The sequence below is a fragment of the Nicotiana sylvestris genome, chromosome 5, assembly GCF_000393655.2.
Source record: "Nicotiana sylvestris chromosome 5, ASM39365v2, whole genome shotgun sequence".
Lineage (NCBI taxonomy): Eukaryota > Viridiplantae > Streptophyta > Magnoliopsida > Solanales > Solanaceae > Nicotiana > Nicotiana sylvestris.
Genome location: NC_091061.1, coordinates 160604084 through 160625499, shown reverse-complemented (window position 1 = coordinate 160625499; position 21416 = coordinate 160604084). Strand labels below are relative to the sequence as shown.

Sequence of the window (21416 nt, the reverse complement as noted above, 5' to 3'; positions counted from 1 at the left end):
CCCCACTTATTGGATCATACTAGTATGTTACAAGTTGTTATCATATGCCATAAAACCAATCTCCGTGATGGTAGGTTAGCCATCATTTTTACTGGATTAAAAACTAATGCATATCATATGAATGTACCTGTAATTCTCTTAAAAATAACTTAATTGTGTAAAACTTAAGCTCAGGACCTGAATATACCGTAATTAGGCTCTGTAATCTCCATTCGATTAGTGAAATCACTCTCCATAAACAACAACCGTCGTAACTCCAGTATACTAGTTAAACTATAGACTCCAGTATTAGTAGTAGTTCCTTTATGTATAGATGTTAGTCTTGCACTAACAAGACTTCTTATCTATATTACAAGAAGAAAACCGAACGCAAAAATTAAATCAGAAAGACATTATTTAAGCTCTGATTAAACGTTACATATTACATTATGCTTTAGTCATAATAAAGTTGCACAAATCATAAGCATGATATAAATTTCAGGCTGCAGCAACAGCTTCTGCAGGCTTTTCGTCTGCGGGCTTTGCTTCAGGTTCAGCTGGTGTATCTGCGGGCTTTTCTTCTGTAGGCTTTACTTCAGCAGGCTTTGTTTCGGGTTCTGCTGGTGCTGGTGTTGTTGCTTCTGCTTCCCAGAAAGAAGTCTTCTTTCCAGTCTTTGAAACAGTCTGGAAAACAGCTTCTGGCTCCACATTTCCCTTTACTGTCACTTTTTGCTCCTTAATATCAATGTCATAAGATTCAACACCTAAAATGATTTGCAGAGCAGATTTGAGTCAAATGTCCAGTAGCAATTCGTCAAACTGATGGTAAAATTAGTTAGCTCATAATATTATTGTCTGTGTTTCTGTTTATTATGTGACACTATTTCCTTTTGAGTTTGCTCTGAAAAGAACGACATATTTATATATTTGGAATAGTTTAGTTGTAAAATTCTCATTTTATCCTATATATCATGGTATGGTTAAGACCAATAAATTTCAAAAGTCTGCATATCTTTCTTAAGCAGCGTATCTGATCAAACAAGTTCACATAAAATGAAACAAGTCAGAAAATAATAGGGTTAAAAAGAAACAAGCTTCGGACTCGTTTGGTTTGAGGAATTTGGATGAAATACTCATGGCATTTCTATAAAGGCAGTCCAATTAATTGTGGCAACTGTAACAAGCTAAGATAATAAAAGTGCAATTATATAGAATATAAGTACCTTCCATTTTCCCCAAAACTCTGTTCACAGCTCCTACACAGCCTTGGCATGACATGCCAACCTTGAGAACAACGGTCTGCTATCATTTAGGAATAAAAATCAGATGATCAATAGACTTAAAAAAAATAAGAGTTTCAATTAATTAAGTTTAACTTTTATATATTGACGGTGCAAGTAAATAATTTCCATAATAAGTAGAATTAGTAACTTGAAAATTATGACGGTTTCCTATTACAACATGCATGTTAAATACACTAGAAGTATAAATAAACATTGTTAGTATATAAGTTAAACCCTTAAATAAGAGATTGTTTGATTAGGAAATAAGTTATTACAAAATCAATTATCTGGGAATTAGTTATTCGAGCCTTTCATAGGGATAAAATAACACTACAATCCCGAGATAATTAATCCCTCAATTAGTTATACTGCGATTTTATTCCAATCAAACGTGACATAAACTCATCTCAAATTTAATTTCAGAGTTAATTATACCTTATCTCTCGTACCAAATGAATTCTAAGAGTGAGACTTCAAAGAATTTATCTTTTAAAATAGTACATTTCAATACTCAAGAGAGTCAACCCCTCTCAGCCTCAATTAATAAAAAGGGAAAAGGACTTTTAATCTCCAAAAATTCAAGATATTTTTTGTATTTAGATAATAAACTATAATTAACCATCTTAAATTTATTTGTAAATCTGAAATCATTGAACCGTATGAAACCCAAGAAAGAAGAGATGGAAAAACCCACTGATTACTAGTGGGATAATAAATTACTCGACATAAGGAACAAACAAGAAGCAAAAGAGTGATAGTATAACATTTCAAAACTTTATGTTTCTTCTTTACATTGTAACAAAAAATTCACATACCAAAAACCAAAATTTTCAGCTCAAAGTGAGAAACCAAATTAAAATTGGGGTTGTTCAACCAAAAAATTTCAATCCCTCTACAGAATTTCAAGATTATTGTAGTTGACAAATGACAATTACTAGCAAAACAGGTAGAGTAACATCAGTATGAATGTAATTAATATTATCAAAATGATATGAAAAAAAAATGAAGGGTAAAAGGAATGGGTACCTGAGACATGATGATGAAAAGTAGTAGGGAAAAACTGGGAGATTTTAACTTTCGTGGGAAGAAACTATCTATTTGGCCTTTGAGGTTATGGGAAAGTTAGCGTGTCTATGTCGCTATTTATAGAACGAGAAAAAGGACAAAAGAATACAATATATTATTCTTTCTCCTTTCCAAATATTAGTCTTTTTTTTAGCTGATTATTCGTTTATTTTAAATTCTTTAACATTTTGAATTATATAACAACAACAACAACAACAACAACAACAACATCCAAGTATAATCCCACAAGTGGGGTCTGGGGAGGATAATATGTACGCAGACCTTACCCCTACCCCGAGGGGCAAAAAGGCTGTTTCCAGGAGACCCTAGGCTCAAGAGAGCAACAAAAGACAATATATTAGTACTATCAATAGACTCATAGTAAATAACATAAAATACATAACATAAAATAACATAATAACAACAATATAAGAAATATAGGAAATACGAAAAGGATGGAGAAAAGGATGTAAGGTATACTAATATCCAACAGATACAACCCTGCATCAGTAGCTGATCAGTAACATCCTAAGTCTAACTCCTAAATGGCTAGTCTCCCTCTAGTGCGCTGTAGTAATATTCACAAGCTTCCCCCTAACCTACAACCTTAATGCTCGACCTCCACAATTCCCTGTCAAGGGTCATGTCCTCAGAAATCCTAAGTCGTGCCATGTCCTGCCTGATCACCTCTCCCCAATACTTCTTAGGTCTCCCTCTACCTCTCCTCGTGCCCACCAAAGCCAGTCGCTCACACCTCCTCACTGGTGCATCAATGCTCCTCCTCTGAATGTGCCCGAACCATCTGAGTCTTGCTTCCCGCATCTTGTCCACCATGGGGGCCACACACACCTTCTCTCGAATATCTTCATTCCTAATTTTGTCCATCCTTGTATGCCCGCGCATCCACCTCAGCATCCTCATCTCTGCTACTTTCATCTTCTGGATGTGTGAATTTTTAACCGGCCAACACTCGGTCCCATACAACATAGCAGGCCTAACCACTGCTCTATAAAACTTACCTTTTAGTAGTGGTGGCACTTTCTTGTCACACAAGACTCCCGTTGCTAACCTCCACTTCATCTACTCCACCCCTATACGATGTGTGACATCCTCGTCGATCTCCCCGGTTCCCAGAATAACTGACCCCAGGTACTTGAAACTACCCCTCTTAGGGATGACTTGAGAGTCGAGCCTCACTTCCACTCCTGCTTCCGTCGGCTCGGCCCCAAATTTGCACTCGAGGTATTCTGTCTTCGTCCTGCTCAGCCTGAAACCTTTAGACTCAAGGGCATGTCTCCAAACCTCTAGCCTCTCGTTGACGCCGCGTCGTGTCTCGTCAATTAGGACTATGTCATCAGCAAATAGCATGCACCATGGCACCCCCCCTTGAATATGATGCGTTATGGCATCCATCACCAGGGCAAATAGGAAAGGGCTGAACGCAAACCCTTGGTGCAACCCCGTAACAACCGGAAAATGGTCGGAGTCGCCTCTTACTGTCCTAACTGGAGTCTTAGCTCCATCATACATGTATTTAATCACCCTAATGTAGTCAACCGGGACCCCTTTAACCTCTAGGCATCTCTATAGGACCTCCCTAGGAACCCCTTTAACCTCTATTTTGAATTATATAAGAAATTATAATTTAAAAAAAATATATTTTACTTCTCTGATTAATGAAATGTTAAAAAGAGTAATTTAGACAAAATCTCCTATAATTTTTTTTGTAATCGAGGTGTCCGATCAACTTATGCGCAGAGACGAACCTACAATATAGGTTGAGGGGTTATCGACACCCGGAAACTTCGACAAAAACTTTATATATACTTATATATGTCTTAAAAAAATAGCCAAATATTAGCATAGGCCCTCATATATCAATCTTTATGAGCAGTGATAAATTTATATTGGATGTCATAGTGTCCCCCTCCCGACCGCCGAATCCTACGTTTGTCTCTACTTATGCGCACCTTGATTAATTTTACGGGATACTTGTTACCTCCCACAAATAGAGTATTGGATAACTCTGTCCATCAAGGTTTGGACTTATAGAAAAAAATCACATACTACTATTTTTGTGTCCGCTTGGGATACTCTTATACTTAAAACAATTAAACATTAATATTTTGAAGAATATGTAGAAAACCTTAAAAGATAGGATAATATGAATACGTATATATACAAAGGAATTTAAAACTATGAAGTCATAATGTTGTTGAAAATATGTTAGATGTGATGTGAGGGTGGATGGCACTAGGGATAGTGGTTAGCTAGTTGGGTTGACCAACCTTTTGTTCCACATTATTAATGTTCTCACGTAACGTAAACGCATGGATAGGCTGGTCCTTTTATTCCTTTTACATTGTTTTCGGCACATACATCTCTACTTTTGTAGGACTAGTAGCTCCTAGTAATTAATTTGGGAAAAATTTAAAACTTATTTGCACTCACTAGATCAGGAAATTTAATAGTACTAGTATCTATGAACTTGTGTTGCACGTTAATAATGATACGTAATGATTTAAATATTTATTGATATGGGGATAATAAAATTTAATTATAAGAGAAATTTTACGTATAATAATACAACAATTATCTAAATGTCGAAAAATATTACTATATTAGCATAATACATGAATTTAAAATAAAAAAATATCATCAAAACTTACACAAATGATTAATTTTGTCATGTTAGATAATTATATACTATATTTTAAAAGTATTTAATGTGATGGTATGATAATATGCTATATTCATGTAGTTTAGCGGTCATTTATGCCCCAACTTAGCTATACTTTATTGTTATATGAAGGTTAAATGACAACAAATGACTCTAATTATGAATTTTGTGTTTTACGGGAGCAAGTCCTGATTATGTGGATATTAAACATTGTGTGGAGTTAATTTGGAGCAAGGAAGGCCAATCAGAGGTGAGTGCGCGTGAAAGAAGAAGGAAAAAATGGAAGACAGTTGAGCTCCATGAGCGCAGGCCAACCGCGGGCGTGCTCAGGCCGCGCTCGTCAGGCAGAAAAGAATGCAATATGCACGGTCTGACGGCGGTCCGAGCGCGGCCTCGCTTGTCACTCCGAGGAACTTTATTTCAGGGGTAAATTAGTAAGTTCGGGGGCAACTCTCCTTAACTTATAAGAAGTCCAGCTCTCCCAAAAAGAAGGTATCAAGGTTTTTGAAGAATTGTTGAAGGCAAGAAGTGGCAAGACAAAAGATTCGGCATTGAGTTTTACCTTTCTTCCTCTTGTTTCGATCATTAATGATGAATTCTACTGTTATGATTATGAAAACGATTATGCGTAGCTAAACTCTTAATCTAGGATTTTGATGGAACCTCTTGGAGGATAAATTTCTTGATATGTTAATATAGATTTGCCTTAATATTTTCTCTGTTTGTTCAACTATATTGTGATTACTGTGATTGAAGGGCCCTCAATCGGCTGTGCCTATTTAGTATGCATTACTCGGGAGAGAGTATATATTTAGGTAGTTGTTGAACAACACCACCCCTAACGTATATGAGGGATCAATACGAAGGGTTTAAAGGTAGGATTAGGGATAACGAAATCTTGGGTGCGATCTAAGTGAGCTGTAACTAAGGTCAAGTAACGTAATTCGGGAGAATATGTCTAGTATGTTGTTGTAACTACTTGGGAGAGAGGTACGACAGTCAGAGTGCTCATGATCAATAGAGAACACTTAGGCAAATTTATAGCAAACATAGCGGAAAGGATTCCGATAAGAGGGAAAATCAGAACCTTAGACCATTTTCATTCTTGGTTACAACCAGTTTATAGCTAGTTCTTAATTACTGTATTTTTATTACATAATATTTTATTAATAAACACCCAATTTGTTACTCAAATATCTCTAAAGATTGAATACGTGAATTTTTGTGAGTCCAATAGCTGTGATTGATAGGTTAATTCCCTGTGGGATTCGACTCCGGACTTGTTAACCGGAATATATTTGCAGCGACCGCTTTGTTTTTTTTATAAGGTATAGTTGGGCATGATCAAATTTTGGCACTGTTGCCGGGGAATTAACGGTGTTATTGATTGCAGTTAAAAAAAGTGCAAGAATTCTTAGTGTAGTCAATTTTCTTCAATTTAAACTAACCGTTGAAATTCTAACGTTTGTAGTCTTGGTTGTTACAGGTGCATGCCTAGAAACTCCTCAAGAACTGGTGAATTGTTCAAAGCATTATCAGATCTTGAGAAGGTGTTCAAGGCATTGAACCGTGCAAACAGGAGAGGCAAACAACAACAGAACTCAACCAAAAAAATTGAACCAGACATGAAAAACGATAATCTAAACAACAGAGACGACGTGAATGACCCAAATGATCAGGGTGTGGCACCTCTTGTGCTAGAAGCAGCACTATATGATTGGGCACAACCCACCACTGACAACTTAGCAACTGCCATTGTAATCCCTCATATACAAGCATATTCATTTCAGATCACAAATAACATGCTACATCTGTTGTAGAACAAGGGACTATTCTCTGGGTCATATGTTGAAGATCCTCAGCAACATCTAAAGAAATTCCTATCAATTTGTGCCACGCAGAGGTAGCACAACGTGACACCGGAAGCAATACGTTTGTTGTTGTTTCCATTCTCAGTGACATGAGCAGCTCAGACTTGGCTTAATTCACTCCCCATCAACTCCATCACTACTTGGGAGGAATTAGTCAAGCAATATTTGAGCAAATTTCATCCACCCAATAAGACTGCTCAGCAAATTGATAAGTTATTAAGCTTCAAATGGAAACCAACTGAGACACTACATGAAACGTGGGAGAGATTCAAGGGTCTACTGGTTACGTGTCCACATTATGGTATTCCGGAGTAGATGTTGGGGCAGATATTTTACATGGGTTTGGAAGATAGTTTGAAAGCCAATGTTGATGCATCAGCAGGTGGAGCATTTTTTAGCAAAACATTCAGAGAGAGCAAGATTCTACTTGACAAGATGGCACAAAACTCAGGATGGACAACATGAAACGCTCCAATCACTTCTGTGATCCACTCAGTAACTATAGACCCGACTAACTCCATAGCTGAAAATATGGCTACTCTAATGACACAAATGAGCATCCTCACCAAGAAGGTTGAAGGATCAGGCCAGAAGAAGCAGGTACACATAGTTGATGCAACCAATGAGGGTCTAAGTACATTATGCATTAATTAACCATATGTCTGCTCATGGAGTGCTGAAGGTGATAATCAACAATATCAGGAGAACATGAATTATGCGGCCAACTACGGGGGACCAAGACCAGGTGGTCAGAGTTGGGGTCAGCAGAATCAACAATACAAACCAGCTCAGCAACAGTAATATAACAACAATAATCATGGGGCTATGCGACCACAGGGGCAAATTGTGCCCTACCAAAAACAACAAGGGTACAACCAGCAAAATCAGCAGCAGGCTTACCAACAACCTCCACAGCAGCAGATTATGAGGCATGAAGATGTGTTTGCTAAACTTGAGGGGATGATGCAACAAGTGATTAGGTCCACTGGAAAACTAGCTGACAGAGTAAACTCACATGAGTCAGCGATTAAGAATATTGAGATCCAGTTAGGACAGATTTCCATGGCCTTAAATAATCGTCCCCATGGGACATTACCTGCAGACACCCAAATCAACCCAAAAGAGCAGGGTCCGAAGCAACTGATGGTAGTGAGTCTTGAAATGGTAGAGACTTAGATCTGGAGCAAGAAATTGCTCGCAAAAGCAGGCCGACTAAGACACTGGTGCCAGTACCCATTAAAATAGATGATTCAGCAGGTTTAACTAAGGTATAAAATGCGCAAAAGAATGCCAACAAAGATGATGAATTTGTGAAAGAGACTGAGGCTGCACCAGAACTGACAGTAGAAGCAATGCCTGAACAAGAGAAAAACCAAATCACAAGGAAGAAGTGACCTCCATCACCATTCCCACAGAGATTGGCCAAGTATCAGAAAGATGAGCAGTACAAGAAATTTTTGGAGATGTTAAAGTAAATTCAAGTAAACATTTCATAGATTGATGCTTTAAAGAATGCATGGGTATGCAAAGATGATGAAGGACTTGATGTCCCGCAAGTTCGACTTTCAACACTTGGACACGGTTACACTGACTCAAACCTGCAGTGTTGTTGTGATGAGACCCATAGCCGAAAGGCTATCTGATCCAGGGAGTTTCACAATCCCTTGCACAATAGGCAACTTTGCTTTTTCTAAGGAGCTATGTGATCTAGGAGCAAGAATCAACCTTATGCCCCTAGCTATCTACAAAAGGCTAGGCATTGAAAGAGCTAGACCCACGTCTATGCTGCTACAGTTGGCTGACCGAATAGTGAAGATGACCTCTGGGATTCAAGATGATGTATTGGTGCAGGTTGGGAAGTTTGTGTTCCCAGCAGATTTTGTCATCCTTGACTGTCGGGTTGACGAGGAAATTCCCATAATTTTGGGAAGACCATTCTTGTCCACTGAGAGAGCTTTAATTGATTTTTAAACTGGAGAGCTCAAGATGAAATTACATGATGAAGAGATAACATTCAATGTGCAGAAATCTATGCGGAGACCAAGCGAATTTGCTAATTGCTCTCTAATAAATGCGGTGGATGTAGTTTTGGAGGAGGACGATGAGGCACTGAACATTAAAGACCCTCTACCAGCTTGTCTCATGAACTTAGATGAAGCTAATAGTGAAGACTTGGCAGAGTGGGTACTGGCTCTTGAAGGTCAAGGTTTTTGGAAAAGGGAGCTTGAATTTGAGCCTTTGCACTTGGAGGAAAGAAAAACTCCTCCAGCTAAGCAGTGAATAGAAGAGCCACCAAAGTTGGAACTGAAGCCACTGCCATCCCATCTCAGGTATGCATTCTTAGGACCTGATTCAACTTTACATGTTATTATCTCAGCTAGTTTGTTAGATGTGCAGGCACAACAACTTTTGCAGGTACTAACTGAGTGCAAGACTGTAATTAGGTGGACCATTGCAGACATTAAGGGGTTCAACCCGGCCTACTATATGCATAAGATTCTGCTAGAAGATGGGCATAAACCTTCCAGGGAACATCAAAGAAGGTTGAACCCCAACATGAAAGAAATGGTGAAAAAGGAAGTGATTAAGTGGTTAGATACGAGAATCAGATTCCCCATCTCTGACAACAATTGGGTTAGCCCAGTGCAGTGTGTACCGTAAAAGGTAGGTATAACGACAATGAAAAATAAGAAGAACGAGTTGATCTCTACACGGACAGTCACAGGTTGGCAAATCTATATGGATTACAGGAAGTTAAACTTGGCTACTAGGAAGGACCATTTCCTACTACATTCATAGATCAGATGCTAGATAGATTGGCAGGGAGGTCTCATTTTTGCTTCCTGGATGGGTACTCGGGGTATAATCAGATTTCCATTGCCCTAGAGGATAGAGAGAAAATGTCGTTCACCTGCCCTTATGGAATCTATGCTTTTCGATGAATGCCCTTTGGCCTATGCAACGCACAGCCACATTCCAAAGGTGCATGATGTCTATCTTCACAGATATGGTAGAGGAGATAATGGACATTTTCATGGATAACTTCTCAGTAGTGGGAAATTCATTCGATGATTTCCTTGTGAACTTGAGGTGAGTTTTGAAAAGGTGTATCGAGACTAATCTGGTACTCAACTGGGAAAAGTGTCATTTCATGGTACAGGAAGGTATAGTCTAGGGACACCTAGTGTCAAGTAAAGGTATTGAGATGGATCGTGCAAAAGTTGATGTGATAGAAAAGCTTCCACCACCCACCTCCGTCAAAGAAATCAGAATTTTTCTTGGGCATGCCGATTTCTATAGGAGATTTATAAAAGATTTTTCCAAAATTTCTAACCCCTTGTGTAAATTTCTTGAAAAATATCACCCTTTTGTGTTTTCTGATGACTGCAAGGTAGCTTTTGTGGAATTAACAAAGAGACTGGTAACATCACCTATCATAGTTGCCCCCAACTGGGAGCAACCATTTGAGCTGATGTGTGATGCTAGTGACTATATTGTGGGAGCAGTTCTTGGACAGTAAAAAGATAAAATCATGCATCAAATATACTACACAAGTAGAACATTGAGTGGAGCCCAGCTAAATTACACTATGATCGAGAAGGAGATGCTGGCAGTGGTGTTCGCATTTGACAAGTTTAGTTCTTACCTAATAGGCTCAAAGGTAATTGTTTATACTAACCATGCTTCTCTCGGGTACTTAATTAAAAAGAAGGAGTCAAAACCATGCCTAAAACATTGGGTGTTACTGCTGCAAGAGTTTGATTTGGGGATCGGGAACGGAGAACCAAGTAGCTAACCATTTATCCAGACTGGAAGGAGTAGAAAAGAAGGTTGAGTAGAAGAGATTCTGGAAACTTTTCCAGATGAACAAATACTAACCATGAGTCTCGAGGAAGAGCTATGGTATGCAGACATTACAAACTACCTGGCGAATGGTATTGTTTCTTATGACCTTTCCTCTGTTCAAAAGAAAAAATTCTTTCTTGATTGTCGCATGTATTATTGGGATGAGCCTTATCTGTTCAGGATTTGTGTTGATAACATGATCCGGAGATGTATCCCCAAGATAGACCAGTCTTCTATTTTGCAGGCATGTCATGCATCACCATATGGTGGGCACTTCGGGGGAGTAAGGACGGCTGCGAAAGTCTTGGAGTCGGGATTCTACTGGCCAACACTGTTCAAAGATGCACATCTATAGATAAAGGGTTGTGATGAATGCCAACGAACCGGAAATATTTCCCGCAGACATGAGATGCCTATGAACCCAATTCAGGAGTAGAAGTGCTTGATGTATGGAGATCGATTTCATGGGGGCGTTCGTCAGCTCATATGGCAACAAGTACATACTTGTCGCTTTGGACCACGTGTCCAAATGGGTGGAATTTGCATCACTCCCTACAACAGATGCAAAGAGGGTAATTGGTTTTATGAGAAAGAACATTTTCACCCAATTTGGCACCCCAAGGGCAATAATCAGTGATGGAGGCACTCACTTTTGCAATCGAGCCTTTACAAAGTTGTTGGAGAAGTATGATGTACGCCACAAGGTGGCCACCCCATATCATCCACAAACAAGATGGCAAGTGGAAGTCTCGAATAGAGAAATAAATAGTGTACTGACTAAAACTGTGAATGTAAGTAGAACAGATTGGGCAAGAAAATTAGATGATGCACTTTGGGCGTATCGAACCGATTTTAAAACTCCAATTGGAATGTCGCCATACAAGTTGGTATTTGGAAAGTCATGTCATTTACACGTAGAGTTGTAGCATCAAGCTTGGTGGGCATTGAGGCAATTGAATCTTGATAGTGAAGTGGCAGGAACAAGTAGAGTAACAGAATTACACGAGCTTGATGAGTTTAAATATCACGCTTTTGAGAGCACAAGATTATACAAGGAGAGAATGAAGATGATACATGATAGGAATATTATTGAGCGGAATTTTAAATGTGGAGATACAGTGTTGCTATACAACTCCAGCCTGAGGTTGTTCCCTGGCAAATTGAAATCACGATGGTCAGAGCCTTTTCGTGTGGTTGAAATTCACCCCACAGGTGCTGTAAAGATTGTTGCAAGTAATGACTCTCGCACATTTAAAGTCAATGGGCATAGGTTGAAACATTATGTGGGCATGGAGGAAGCAAAGGAAGTGTCAGCGACCCATTTAATCGATCCTCCAAAGTTGAGCATACTTTACATACACTTATCTGTATCGTGCCGCGACATTAAAGCAGGCGCTTCAAGGGAGGCAACCCATTGATCTTTTGTATTCGTCGTACCACGACATTAACTAAGGCGCTTGTTGGGAGGCAACCCAATGCATAGTGATTTTTAGAGTAGGTAGAATTTATTAATTTTATTTTTGTAAGTACTAACAAGTGCATGTGAGCTTGGGCGAGTACAAGTCCACCATACCTGAAGGATTTTCTGAAAATTTTTGGCGCCCACAAGTCCACCATGTTAGGTTTGCCTCCTCGTACGCGGTCGTGCTCAGATCGCGAAAAATGCCAAACATTCTGCCTTACGTGCGCGGCTGCGCTCGGACCACGATCATACCGCACACGTTGCTCCGCCCGCCACTTTAGTTAAAGTTATTATTTATTTATTTATTTGTTTTGATTCTTTTAATTCTAATATTCTAACTTACCCCCTCTAACTTACCCCAATCCACTATCTCTCTCTCTTAATCTTATTCATGCCTAACACCTAAACCCCCCCACCCCACCCCTACAAATCAAAAGCACACAACCCTTTCCCTTCTTCCCAAAGAACCCCACCCCTCATACTCCCACATTAACGATCAAATCACACCCACTCTTCCCTCTTCTCTCTTCTAGCAGTCCTCTCACCTACCCTAACTACAACTCTACCAGGTAAAATCATCTGTTTCAATTATTGTTGGGATATTTGAGTTCTTGGTTATGTAGTAGTTTTCTTTTCTTTTCTTTAGTAGATTTCTTTTGTATTGTGCTCTTGTATGCTAGTGAGTTTGTTGGGGTTGTTGTAGATATGTCTCTTGACATGTGTGGTTGCCATTGGGGCAATTGTGGTTGAGTTTGGCTTACCACTTTGTTAATTGGGGACTCCGGTGAATGGTGCATCTAAAGTGTTTGTTAAAATGCCACAGTGAGTTGTTAATGTAAATTGTGACCAATTGTGCGGATGAAGTCTGAGTAACCGCCTTTAGTTCACATCTCTTGTGTTTTGCTACTGATGTTATTTATTTCAGGTAGTATGGCACCCTCCAAGAAACACTGGACCACCGGTGCTTCCTCCAGCGACCAAGATGGATCCTCCAGAGCATGCACTCCAACTCCTGCTCGTCCGTATGATAGTTACAGGTTCGTCTCCAGTGCAGCTCAGGACCATTTTGGTGACAAGGCCTCCAAGAAGCCCATACGGAGAGGGGTATTGATATAGGGCCTCTCCAATATGGTTGTCCCAACTTGTACAATGAGTTGGTCCGGTGCGGGCTGGATATATTCTTTGAAGAACCAGATGAAGCAAACTTAATGGTTGTGATCGAATTTTATGCCAACATTAAAGAATATGTGAACGGTGTGTGCACAGTGCGCAAGAATAATGTGGACGCCTCTAGTGAGGCCATTCGGAGAGCGGCCCGCACCTGTGGCGGAGGTGGAGGACTATTATGAAGCCCATGATAGACGATAAACCACGTAGGATTTGTTCTTTGAAACAATATGTGTGCCTGGAAAGGAAATTGTGTGGATGATACATGGGTATAAGTTCCATTCGGCGACAATAACCTTTGAAGGGAAGTGTTGGTTGTATGTCATCAATAATCGTTTGCTCCCGATCTCCAACACCACTGAAGTGAATAGTCCTCGAGTTGCATTGATTTGGCGTTTCATTAATAGCCACAATTTGACGTGGCCATAATTATTCACAAGGAGATGTTTACTCGTTGTCCGGTGAAACGGTATGGTTTCTTCTTCCCTTCCCTAGTCACTAGGTTATGTTGGGCAGCACGGGTGCCAGAGAACTTGAGCATGGATGGAAAAGTGTAGAAAGAGGCAAAGTTTCCAGCGGATAGGGTGACTATTGGGAAGGACCCTGTGGCACATGAAGGTGCTAATAGTGATGACTCGGATACACTTGAGGAGGGAGATGATGAGCAGGAGGAAGTGGGAGCTGAGTCTCCCACTCATGAGCATGTTGCGGAAGTCGCAAGACCGTCTGGGGTCAGTCGGGTTACGCGGTTAGCAACCTTAGAGCAGGAAATGGCAGGGGTGCGTACCACTGTCACAAACTTGGGGGACTAGAGTTGATGCCTTGGCCTCCTAAAATACTAAATCAGAGAAGAAAATCATGGGCTGGCTGTGTGCGTTGGGGCGAGCATGTCACCTTGACCTTGGCATTGTCTCCGATCAGGACTGATCTGTCAGGGAAGTTCCTTTACCTTGCATTGCTTTATTTTGTATGACATAGGGACATGCCATCTTTTTATGTGTGGGGTGGGGGATACTTTGTTTGTATATCATATATATATATATATATATATATATATATATATATATATATATATATATATATATATATATAGGAACATAGCTTGATTTTGATTTTTAATTAGTTGTCTAACTGTATGGTTTGACTTGTCCCGACGATGGATATCACTCGACGGGTTTCTTAAAGGTCTAAGTCGATATAAAAAAAAGAAGAAAATATTTTTTTTTGTAGGTAGTGTATCAATTCCCCCTTGGTTTTTCTTTGAACCGCGGTTCTTTTTCAAGGGTTTTATTTGAACTGGGTGTAGTTAATTTTTTTTAGGTACTTATGGGCTATGAGCTGAGATGGAAAGAGGATCTCTTAATGTTGTTATGCCTTGAATACAGTTGACACTGTAGTGTGACGCTTAGTCTCAATTGGTGATTCGTGTTAGAGTGCCTTAAATTGTATGCTCTTAACTTGACTTAAGTACTCAGACGAGAGTGTTTTGATAATCCATTTTGGAGTGACTCATGTACCATGTGTGTGTAAGATTTATTTTATTCTGTGCGCTGCATTTGATGCCTAGAACTTGACCTGTGTGTTTGCAAAGCAAAATAGTACTTTTGTTATGTCTTGGAAGCGATATAGGCGTTTCTTTGTTGAACCAAATATGTATATGTTACCCGCCTAATTGTTATGTACCATAGTTAACCCCTTTGAGCTTGTAATCCTGATTCCATGGCAACCACATTACAAGCCTTACCCAATTGTTTGAATGAACCATCTGTTTGAACCTTTTCATCTCCCATAAGCACTTGAATTGTGATGAACTGGTAAAAGTTAAAGTGTGGGGTAGTTGTTTTGGCTTTTGAGTGGAACTAATGAAATCAGGAGAAAGGTGTACGATTTTGAATAAGTAAGAGCCACTTGAATGAAAAAAATAAAATAAAATAGTTATATTGTTGTGAAAAATATTCTTTGATAAGTAGTGGCTCTTGATTAAGTGTGCCTAAATAAGCATGGAGTTAATATACATTGATGTAAAGGTGGAGTCATGGTTCGACTTAAGTGTGGGTTCTGAATGTGAAAGTATATGTATTAAAGTGCTTAGGGAGGTATAGTCACTCTTATATCCAAATGTATCCCACCCATCCCTTAACCTACATTACAACCAAATAAAGTTCTATTTGATCCTAGACTGAATGGGCTCAATTAGTAGAGTAGTACACTACGAGCAAGCCTATGGTGCATTTATTGTGGCATATGAATGTTCTTTCTGAGAGTGAGTGAATTTTGTCTATTTGAGTTCCTAATTGTTCTGAATGTTTATTGCTTGTGGAACTACTCTCGGTTGCGATGTGAGGGCACTTGATTCATGAAGGAAAGATACATCTTGACCTCTATGTAGAGTAAGTGAGTAAGTTAGGAATATTGCGCGACATGTGAGAGTCAACTCTTGAGGCAAAGATATTACACTACTGGCCTCAATCCTTGTGATATGTTCTTGGTGTGATGAGTTAGAGAAGTTGGTTAGCGAAGGAACCTCTATAGAGTACGGTTGATTGCTCGGGGATGAGCAATGGATTGAGTGTGGGGCATTTATAATAGGCTATATTCATGTAGTTTAGCGAACATTTATGCCCCAACTTAGCTATACTTTATTGCTATATGAAGGTTAAATGAAAACAAATGGCTCTAATTATGAATTTTATGCTTTGCAGGAGCAAGTCCTGATTATGAGGACATTAAATAGTGTTTGGAGTTAATTTGAAGCAAGGAAGGCCAATCAGAGGTGAATGCACGTGAAAGAAGAAGGAAAAAATGGAAGACAATTGAGCTCCATATGTGTGGGCCAACTGCGGCCGCGCTTGGGCCGTGCTCGTCAGGCAGAAAAAAATGCAATATGCACGGTCTGAGCGCGGTCCGAGCGAGGCCGCACTCATCACTCCGAGGAACTTTATTTCAGGGGTAAATTCGTAAGTTCGGGGGAAACTCTCCTTAACCTATAAGAAGCCCAGCTCGTCCAAAAAGAAGGTATCAAGGTTTTTGAAGGATTTTTGAAAGCAAAAAGAGGCAAGAGGCAAGGCGGAAGATTCGGCATAGAGTTTTACCTTTCTTTCTCTTATTTTTATCATTAATGATGAATTCTACTATTATGATTGTGAAAACGATTATGCGTAGCTAAACTCTTAATCTAGGGTTTTGATGGAACCTCTTGGAGGATGAATTTCCTGATATGTTAATATAGATTTGCCTTAATATTTTCTCCGTTTGTTCAACTATATTGTAATTGTTGTTGATTGAAGGGCCCTCAATCGGCTGTGCCTATTTAGTATGCATTACTCGGGAGAGAGTGTATATTTAGGTAGTTATTGAAAAACACCACTCCTAAAGTATATGTGGGATCAATACGAAGGGTTCAAAGGTGGGATTAGGGATAACGAAACCTTGGGTGCGACCTAAGTGAGTTGTAACTAAGGCCAGCTAGCGTAATTCGGGAGAATGTGTCTAGTATATTGTTGTAATTACTCGGGAGAGAATTATGACAGTTAGAGTGCTCATGATCGATAGAGAAGACTTAGGCAAATTTATAGCAAACATACCAGAAATGATTCTGATAAGAGGGGAAATCAGAACCTTAGACCATTCTCATTCTTTCTTACAACTAGTTTATAGCTAGTTCTTAATTACTGTATTTTTATTACATAATATTTAGTTAATAAACACCCAATTTGTTACTCAAATATCTCTGAAGATTGAATACGTGAATTTCTGTGAGTCCAATAAATGTGATCGATAGGTTAATTCCCTGTGGAATTCGACTCCGGACTTGTTAACCAGAATATATTTGCAACGACCGCTTTGTCCTTCTTATAAGGCATAGTTGGGCGTGATCATGGTATCTTAATGAACACTTCTTTGTAGACAATATTTTTTTGTGTGTACGTTTCCTCCTAATGCACTGGTTGCTCTGCCTTACCCAGAACTCTTGTTGTCGATCTTGATATCCCTCTTGAAAATGCAACATACAGTTGTTCTTGCAACATATTTACAGTAAATATAGTCCAAATATTTAGGATGTTTGTCCTTGTGCTTTATTTATTATATTTTTAAAACATAAACATACAAAAATTTAAAAGGATATTCCTTAGTTTCAAAAGACGAAAGTTGAATTCAGGGATAAGAATATAAACATTAGCCAGTATGTTAATTTTTGCATGCATGCCATTATTGTCAAAACTTCTATATACCATCTATGTGCTATTACACACGATATTCGGCGTATCTAAGTTTTTCAATAGCATGGCGGATATATATTTCTTCAAAATTAACCTATATATAATAGAAGATCAATTTTAACTTAGTCTATTATATATACGGTGAAACTTATATATATAAGAAATAAGAAACTTGACAACAAACATATATGGTAGAAGGCCATTTAGTATTAAAGTATTTAAGTATTCTTATTGGTACTAAGTATTGATATCATTTTCTGCTGAGTCAAAAAATAAAAATTTGTTTTTACTATAAAATTTTGCAATCAACTTTTTATTTAGTTGATCAATAAAATTATTTCTGCTAGCTAAAATATCTTTTTAATTCTATCATGCGATATGCACAAATTATGTTTTAATCTAATCATAGAAATATTTCTCTTATTAAATGCACTACTATTACCATTATATTTGATAACCAAGCGTTCAGGAAGAACCATATCTTCTTTTATTGGATGCTCTTCTTCGTTTCCGACAAGAAGCAAGAAGACACTGAATACTGGATCTGCTCTTACTTTATATTTGGCAAAATACCTTAAACCACCCCTAAACTTGGCTCAAATTATTAGTGTCCTCTCCGAACTATGCCGGTTCCTAATTACCCCATACACTTGACTATATGAATTTAGAAACCCCTAATCCACATGGCATAGCAAGTGGTATTAAGTGCCCAATGGCCCGTGAGAGAGCTCTAAAACAACAAAAATAGACCCCCCAAACAACATCTGGAAATGGAACTAATAAAGAAGAAAATCAAGAATTATAGAAAAATGTATGAACTTGAGTTTGGCTTCAATGGAGGATGTTATAAATAGGAAGAAGAGGGATTGTAGCCATTGGGGACGTTATTTGGGGGCCTTTTTTTTTCTTTGCTGTTTTAGAGCTCTCTCACGCGCCATTGGGCACTTAATACCACTTGCTATGCCATGTGACAAATTATGGGGGTTTCTAAATTTATATAGTCAAGTGTATGGGTAGTTAGGATCGGGTATAGCTCGGGGATGACATTAATAATCTAAGCCAAATTTAGGGGTGGTTTAAGGTATTTTGCCTTTATTTTTCTTGTTAGTTGAATCTTTTCTGTTTGAGGCCAGAAGTATAACTTTGACAATCTAGCTTTTATAGTCTCTGCTTTTGTCGATTTTGGAACTACTCGTAGTACTTGACAGAAATCACCTCACAAACCATTAATGTTTCACCGAACGGCTCATTAATATCCAATATATCTCTAGACAAATTTTTATTAATATCCAATGAAATTGATTTTATTAAACCTTCCTATATATTTTTAATAAGAATATAATAGATAAATTTTTATTAATTTTAAAATATTAATTATTAAAAATTAGCATAGAAAATATTGTAGTCAAAAAATAGGTTATTGTAGTTATGACTTTTTCCCTGTGAGTTCTTCCGTTTAATATGTTAGGGCTATTTTGATATATTAATATTATGTTTATGCTTTTATAATACTATAGGCTCTTATTTTTCTAAATAGATTTGGACAATATAATACATTTTCAAATTAAATTAGTAATAGGATATTATAATACATTTTCAAATTAAATTAGTAATAGGAATTTTTAAGAAGTATATCCTAAATGTAATAGGATTACATGACTAAAGATATTTACTTGTTCAATTTTATATAAATTAGACAACCCGAAAGTAGTTATACTAATGGGATTCCTAAAGGTAATCATGTAGGATTCCGAATGTGTAGTATTATGTCATAAAACTAATAGGATTATAAGGCTAATATCTAGAATTCCACTTATGTCCTTTTATCATGAGTTATTATGTTTAATAATATAAGATTATTTTTGTAAACCGATATTGTATTCATACATTTATAATAATATAAATATAGATATAGATATAGATATATTTGTTAAAAACCAAAGTAAAAAACATTAATAATCATTATTAAGTGATGAATATGAGTTATTCTTGTATTCATCAATTTGATATAATACCGAGTTCTCCTTTTTAACTTTTAAAATTCTTAGTCCAGGCGGTTGATAACAAGTAACAAGTAATTTCACACATCCATGATCCATGTTACGAAAAATGTTCTTTACATAATTAACAAGGGAAGGAGGTGAATTTAATTGAACGATAACTGATCACGTCCAACCATGCCTTATAAAAAAAATTAAGCGATCGTTACAAATATGATTCGTTTTATAAGTCCGGAGTCGAATTCCACAGAGAACTAAAGTTTAGATATAGTTGTTCAACATCGTTAATAAACACAAGTCCAAACAATTTCCTAATTATAAAGATTATAATGTTTAATTTTTATCTAATTAACTAACAAATACTAGAAAGCAGTAAAGGATAAGAATTGGAGACAAGATTAAGGACGTCTAAAGTTATGATTTACCCAATTACCGAAATCCTTCCCGCTGCGTCTTCTATAATTTTGTCTAAGTATTCTCTATCAATCGTGAGTCCTTCGGGTGTCGTAATTCTCTCTGAGCAACTACAACAATCTACTACACATATTCTTCCAAACTACGCTAGCTGGCACTAGTGCACCGCTCACTAAGATCGCACCAAAGCTTCATTATTCCTAATCCTACCTTTAAACCCTATGTATTGATCCCTCACAGACGTTAGGAGTGATGTTGTTCAACAACTACCTAAATATGTCCCTTTTCCAAGCAATACACACTAAATAAGCACAGTCAATTGATGGTCATTCAATTAACAAAAATAATCTCGTAGATGAACAAGTAAAGAAATTCAAAGGCTAAATTATATTCAAACTTAACAAGAATTTATCCTCCAAAAGGTTCCATCAAATTAAAACCCTAGATAACAAATTAGTTATTCATAATAGTATGCAAAACTACAATACCAAAATTCATAACCAATAATGAAAATAGAGGAAGAAAGAGGAAAAAACGTGAAGTTGAATCCTTCTCCTTCTTGCTCCTAGCGTGTTCTTGCCTCCCTAAAGTCTTCCCTCTCTTCAAAGCTAGGATGTATTTATATGACCTAGTGTTGATGAGTGGCAGAAGTTTTCAATCCGACTTCGGATAGGAGAGCTGGAGGGCGCGTCAACTTTCGTGCAGCGCGCAAACTTAGACGCAGATTCAGCTTTTGCAGTTTTCTAGTTCGCGAAGCGATCTGTGCCTTCGCTTCGCTTCGCTGTTTTGTGCCTTCATTTTTCTCCTTTTTCGCGCCCGTTTTTGTGCCACACACGAAATTGGACGAGCTCCCAATTCTTTCCATCTCTTCTTTTTGTATCGAATTGTCATCTTTTGATCATTTATCCTCCAAACTCGTTTTTACACATAATAAGTATATTTCACTTCGAAAACCACGTAAACTCCAGCGACTCACACAAAAATTAATACGCAAATATACAAAAAAAATATGCACTTTTCATCATTTATCAATAACAGTCAGAGAATCATTAGATTCAAATTCTCAAAAATACGATTCAAATTGTAATCATTTAATAATCGAAGTGTTTTATATTTATATTTATATATATAAAAGTTCTGTTAACATGAATGGTCCCAATCAAAGGTTATGGTTAATTTGGGGCGGTTATTTTATGAAAATATTTCTTTTTCTAAATTAAAAGATCATAAAAGAAAAAAGAAAAAATAAAGTCTTCCACTAATACGATCCACCTTGGTGGCAAGGGAGGCTCTAAACGCCACATTTGTCCGATCTTTTTTTTTTTTTTTTTTGGTTTTCATTTAATGTTCTGTATTTGCATTAAGGTTTCAATTAATTCAAATTTGTGTTGCATAAGAAATATTAAAAGGAAAAGCACTCTTTACCAGG

The 21416-nt window shown here is 37.7% G+C and overlaps 2 protein-coding genes across 3 annotated transcripts; one reads left to right on the top strand and one right to left on the bottom strand.

The window, feature by feature from the left end:
* Window positions 1-376: 376 nt before the first annotated feature.
* LOC104246062 (copper transport protein ATX1) lies at window positions 377-2409 on the bottom strand. Of its 2 annotated transcripts, none has more exons than XM_009801792.2 (3): window positions 2289-2409; window positions 1203-1281; window positions 377-743 (listed from the first exon to the last, which is right to left on the bottom strand). In XM_009801792.2, the coding sequence occupies exons 1-3, from the start codon at window positions 2295-2297 to the stop codon at window positions 478-480; spliced, it is 354 nt and encodes a 117-aa protein (XP_009800094.1). In that variant the 5' UTR covers window positions 2298-2409; the 3' UTR covers window positions 377-477. The 2 variants fall into 2 exon arrangements, with proteins under 2 accessions (XP_009800094.1, XP_009800096.1); XM_009801794.2 differs by having other exon boundaries at window positions 1203-1278.
* A 5981-nt stretch (window positions 2410-8390) lies between these two features.
* On the top strand, window positions 8391-8849 carry LOC104246065 (uncharacterized). Its single transcript, XM_009801796.1, has one exon. The coding sequence runs from the start codon at window positions 8391-8393 to the stop codon at window positions 8847-8849; it is 459 nt and encodes a 152-aa protein (XP_009800098.1).
* Window positions 8850-21416: the final 12567 nt, after the last annotated feature.

What these genes read in the sequence shown, in the direction of transcription:
- LOC104246062 (XM_009801792.2), bottom strand. An exon ending in AGTTTTGGGGAAAATGGAAG is followed by an intron (nt 744 to 1,202) that starts GTACTTATATTC and finishes AAATCATTTTAG; the next exon opens with GTGTTGAATCTTATGACATT.
- LOC104246065 (XM_009801796.1), top strand. Translation starts at nt 8,391, where the DNA reads ATGCATGGGTATGCAAAGATGATGAAGGACTTGATGTCCCGCAAGTTC.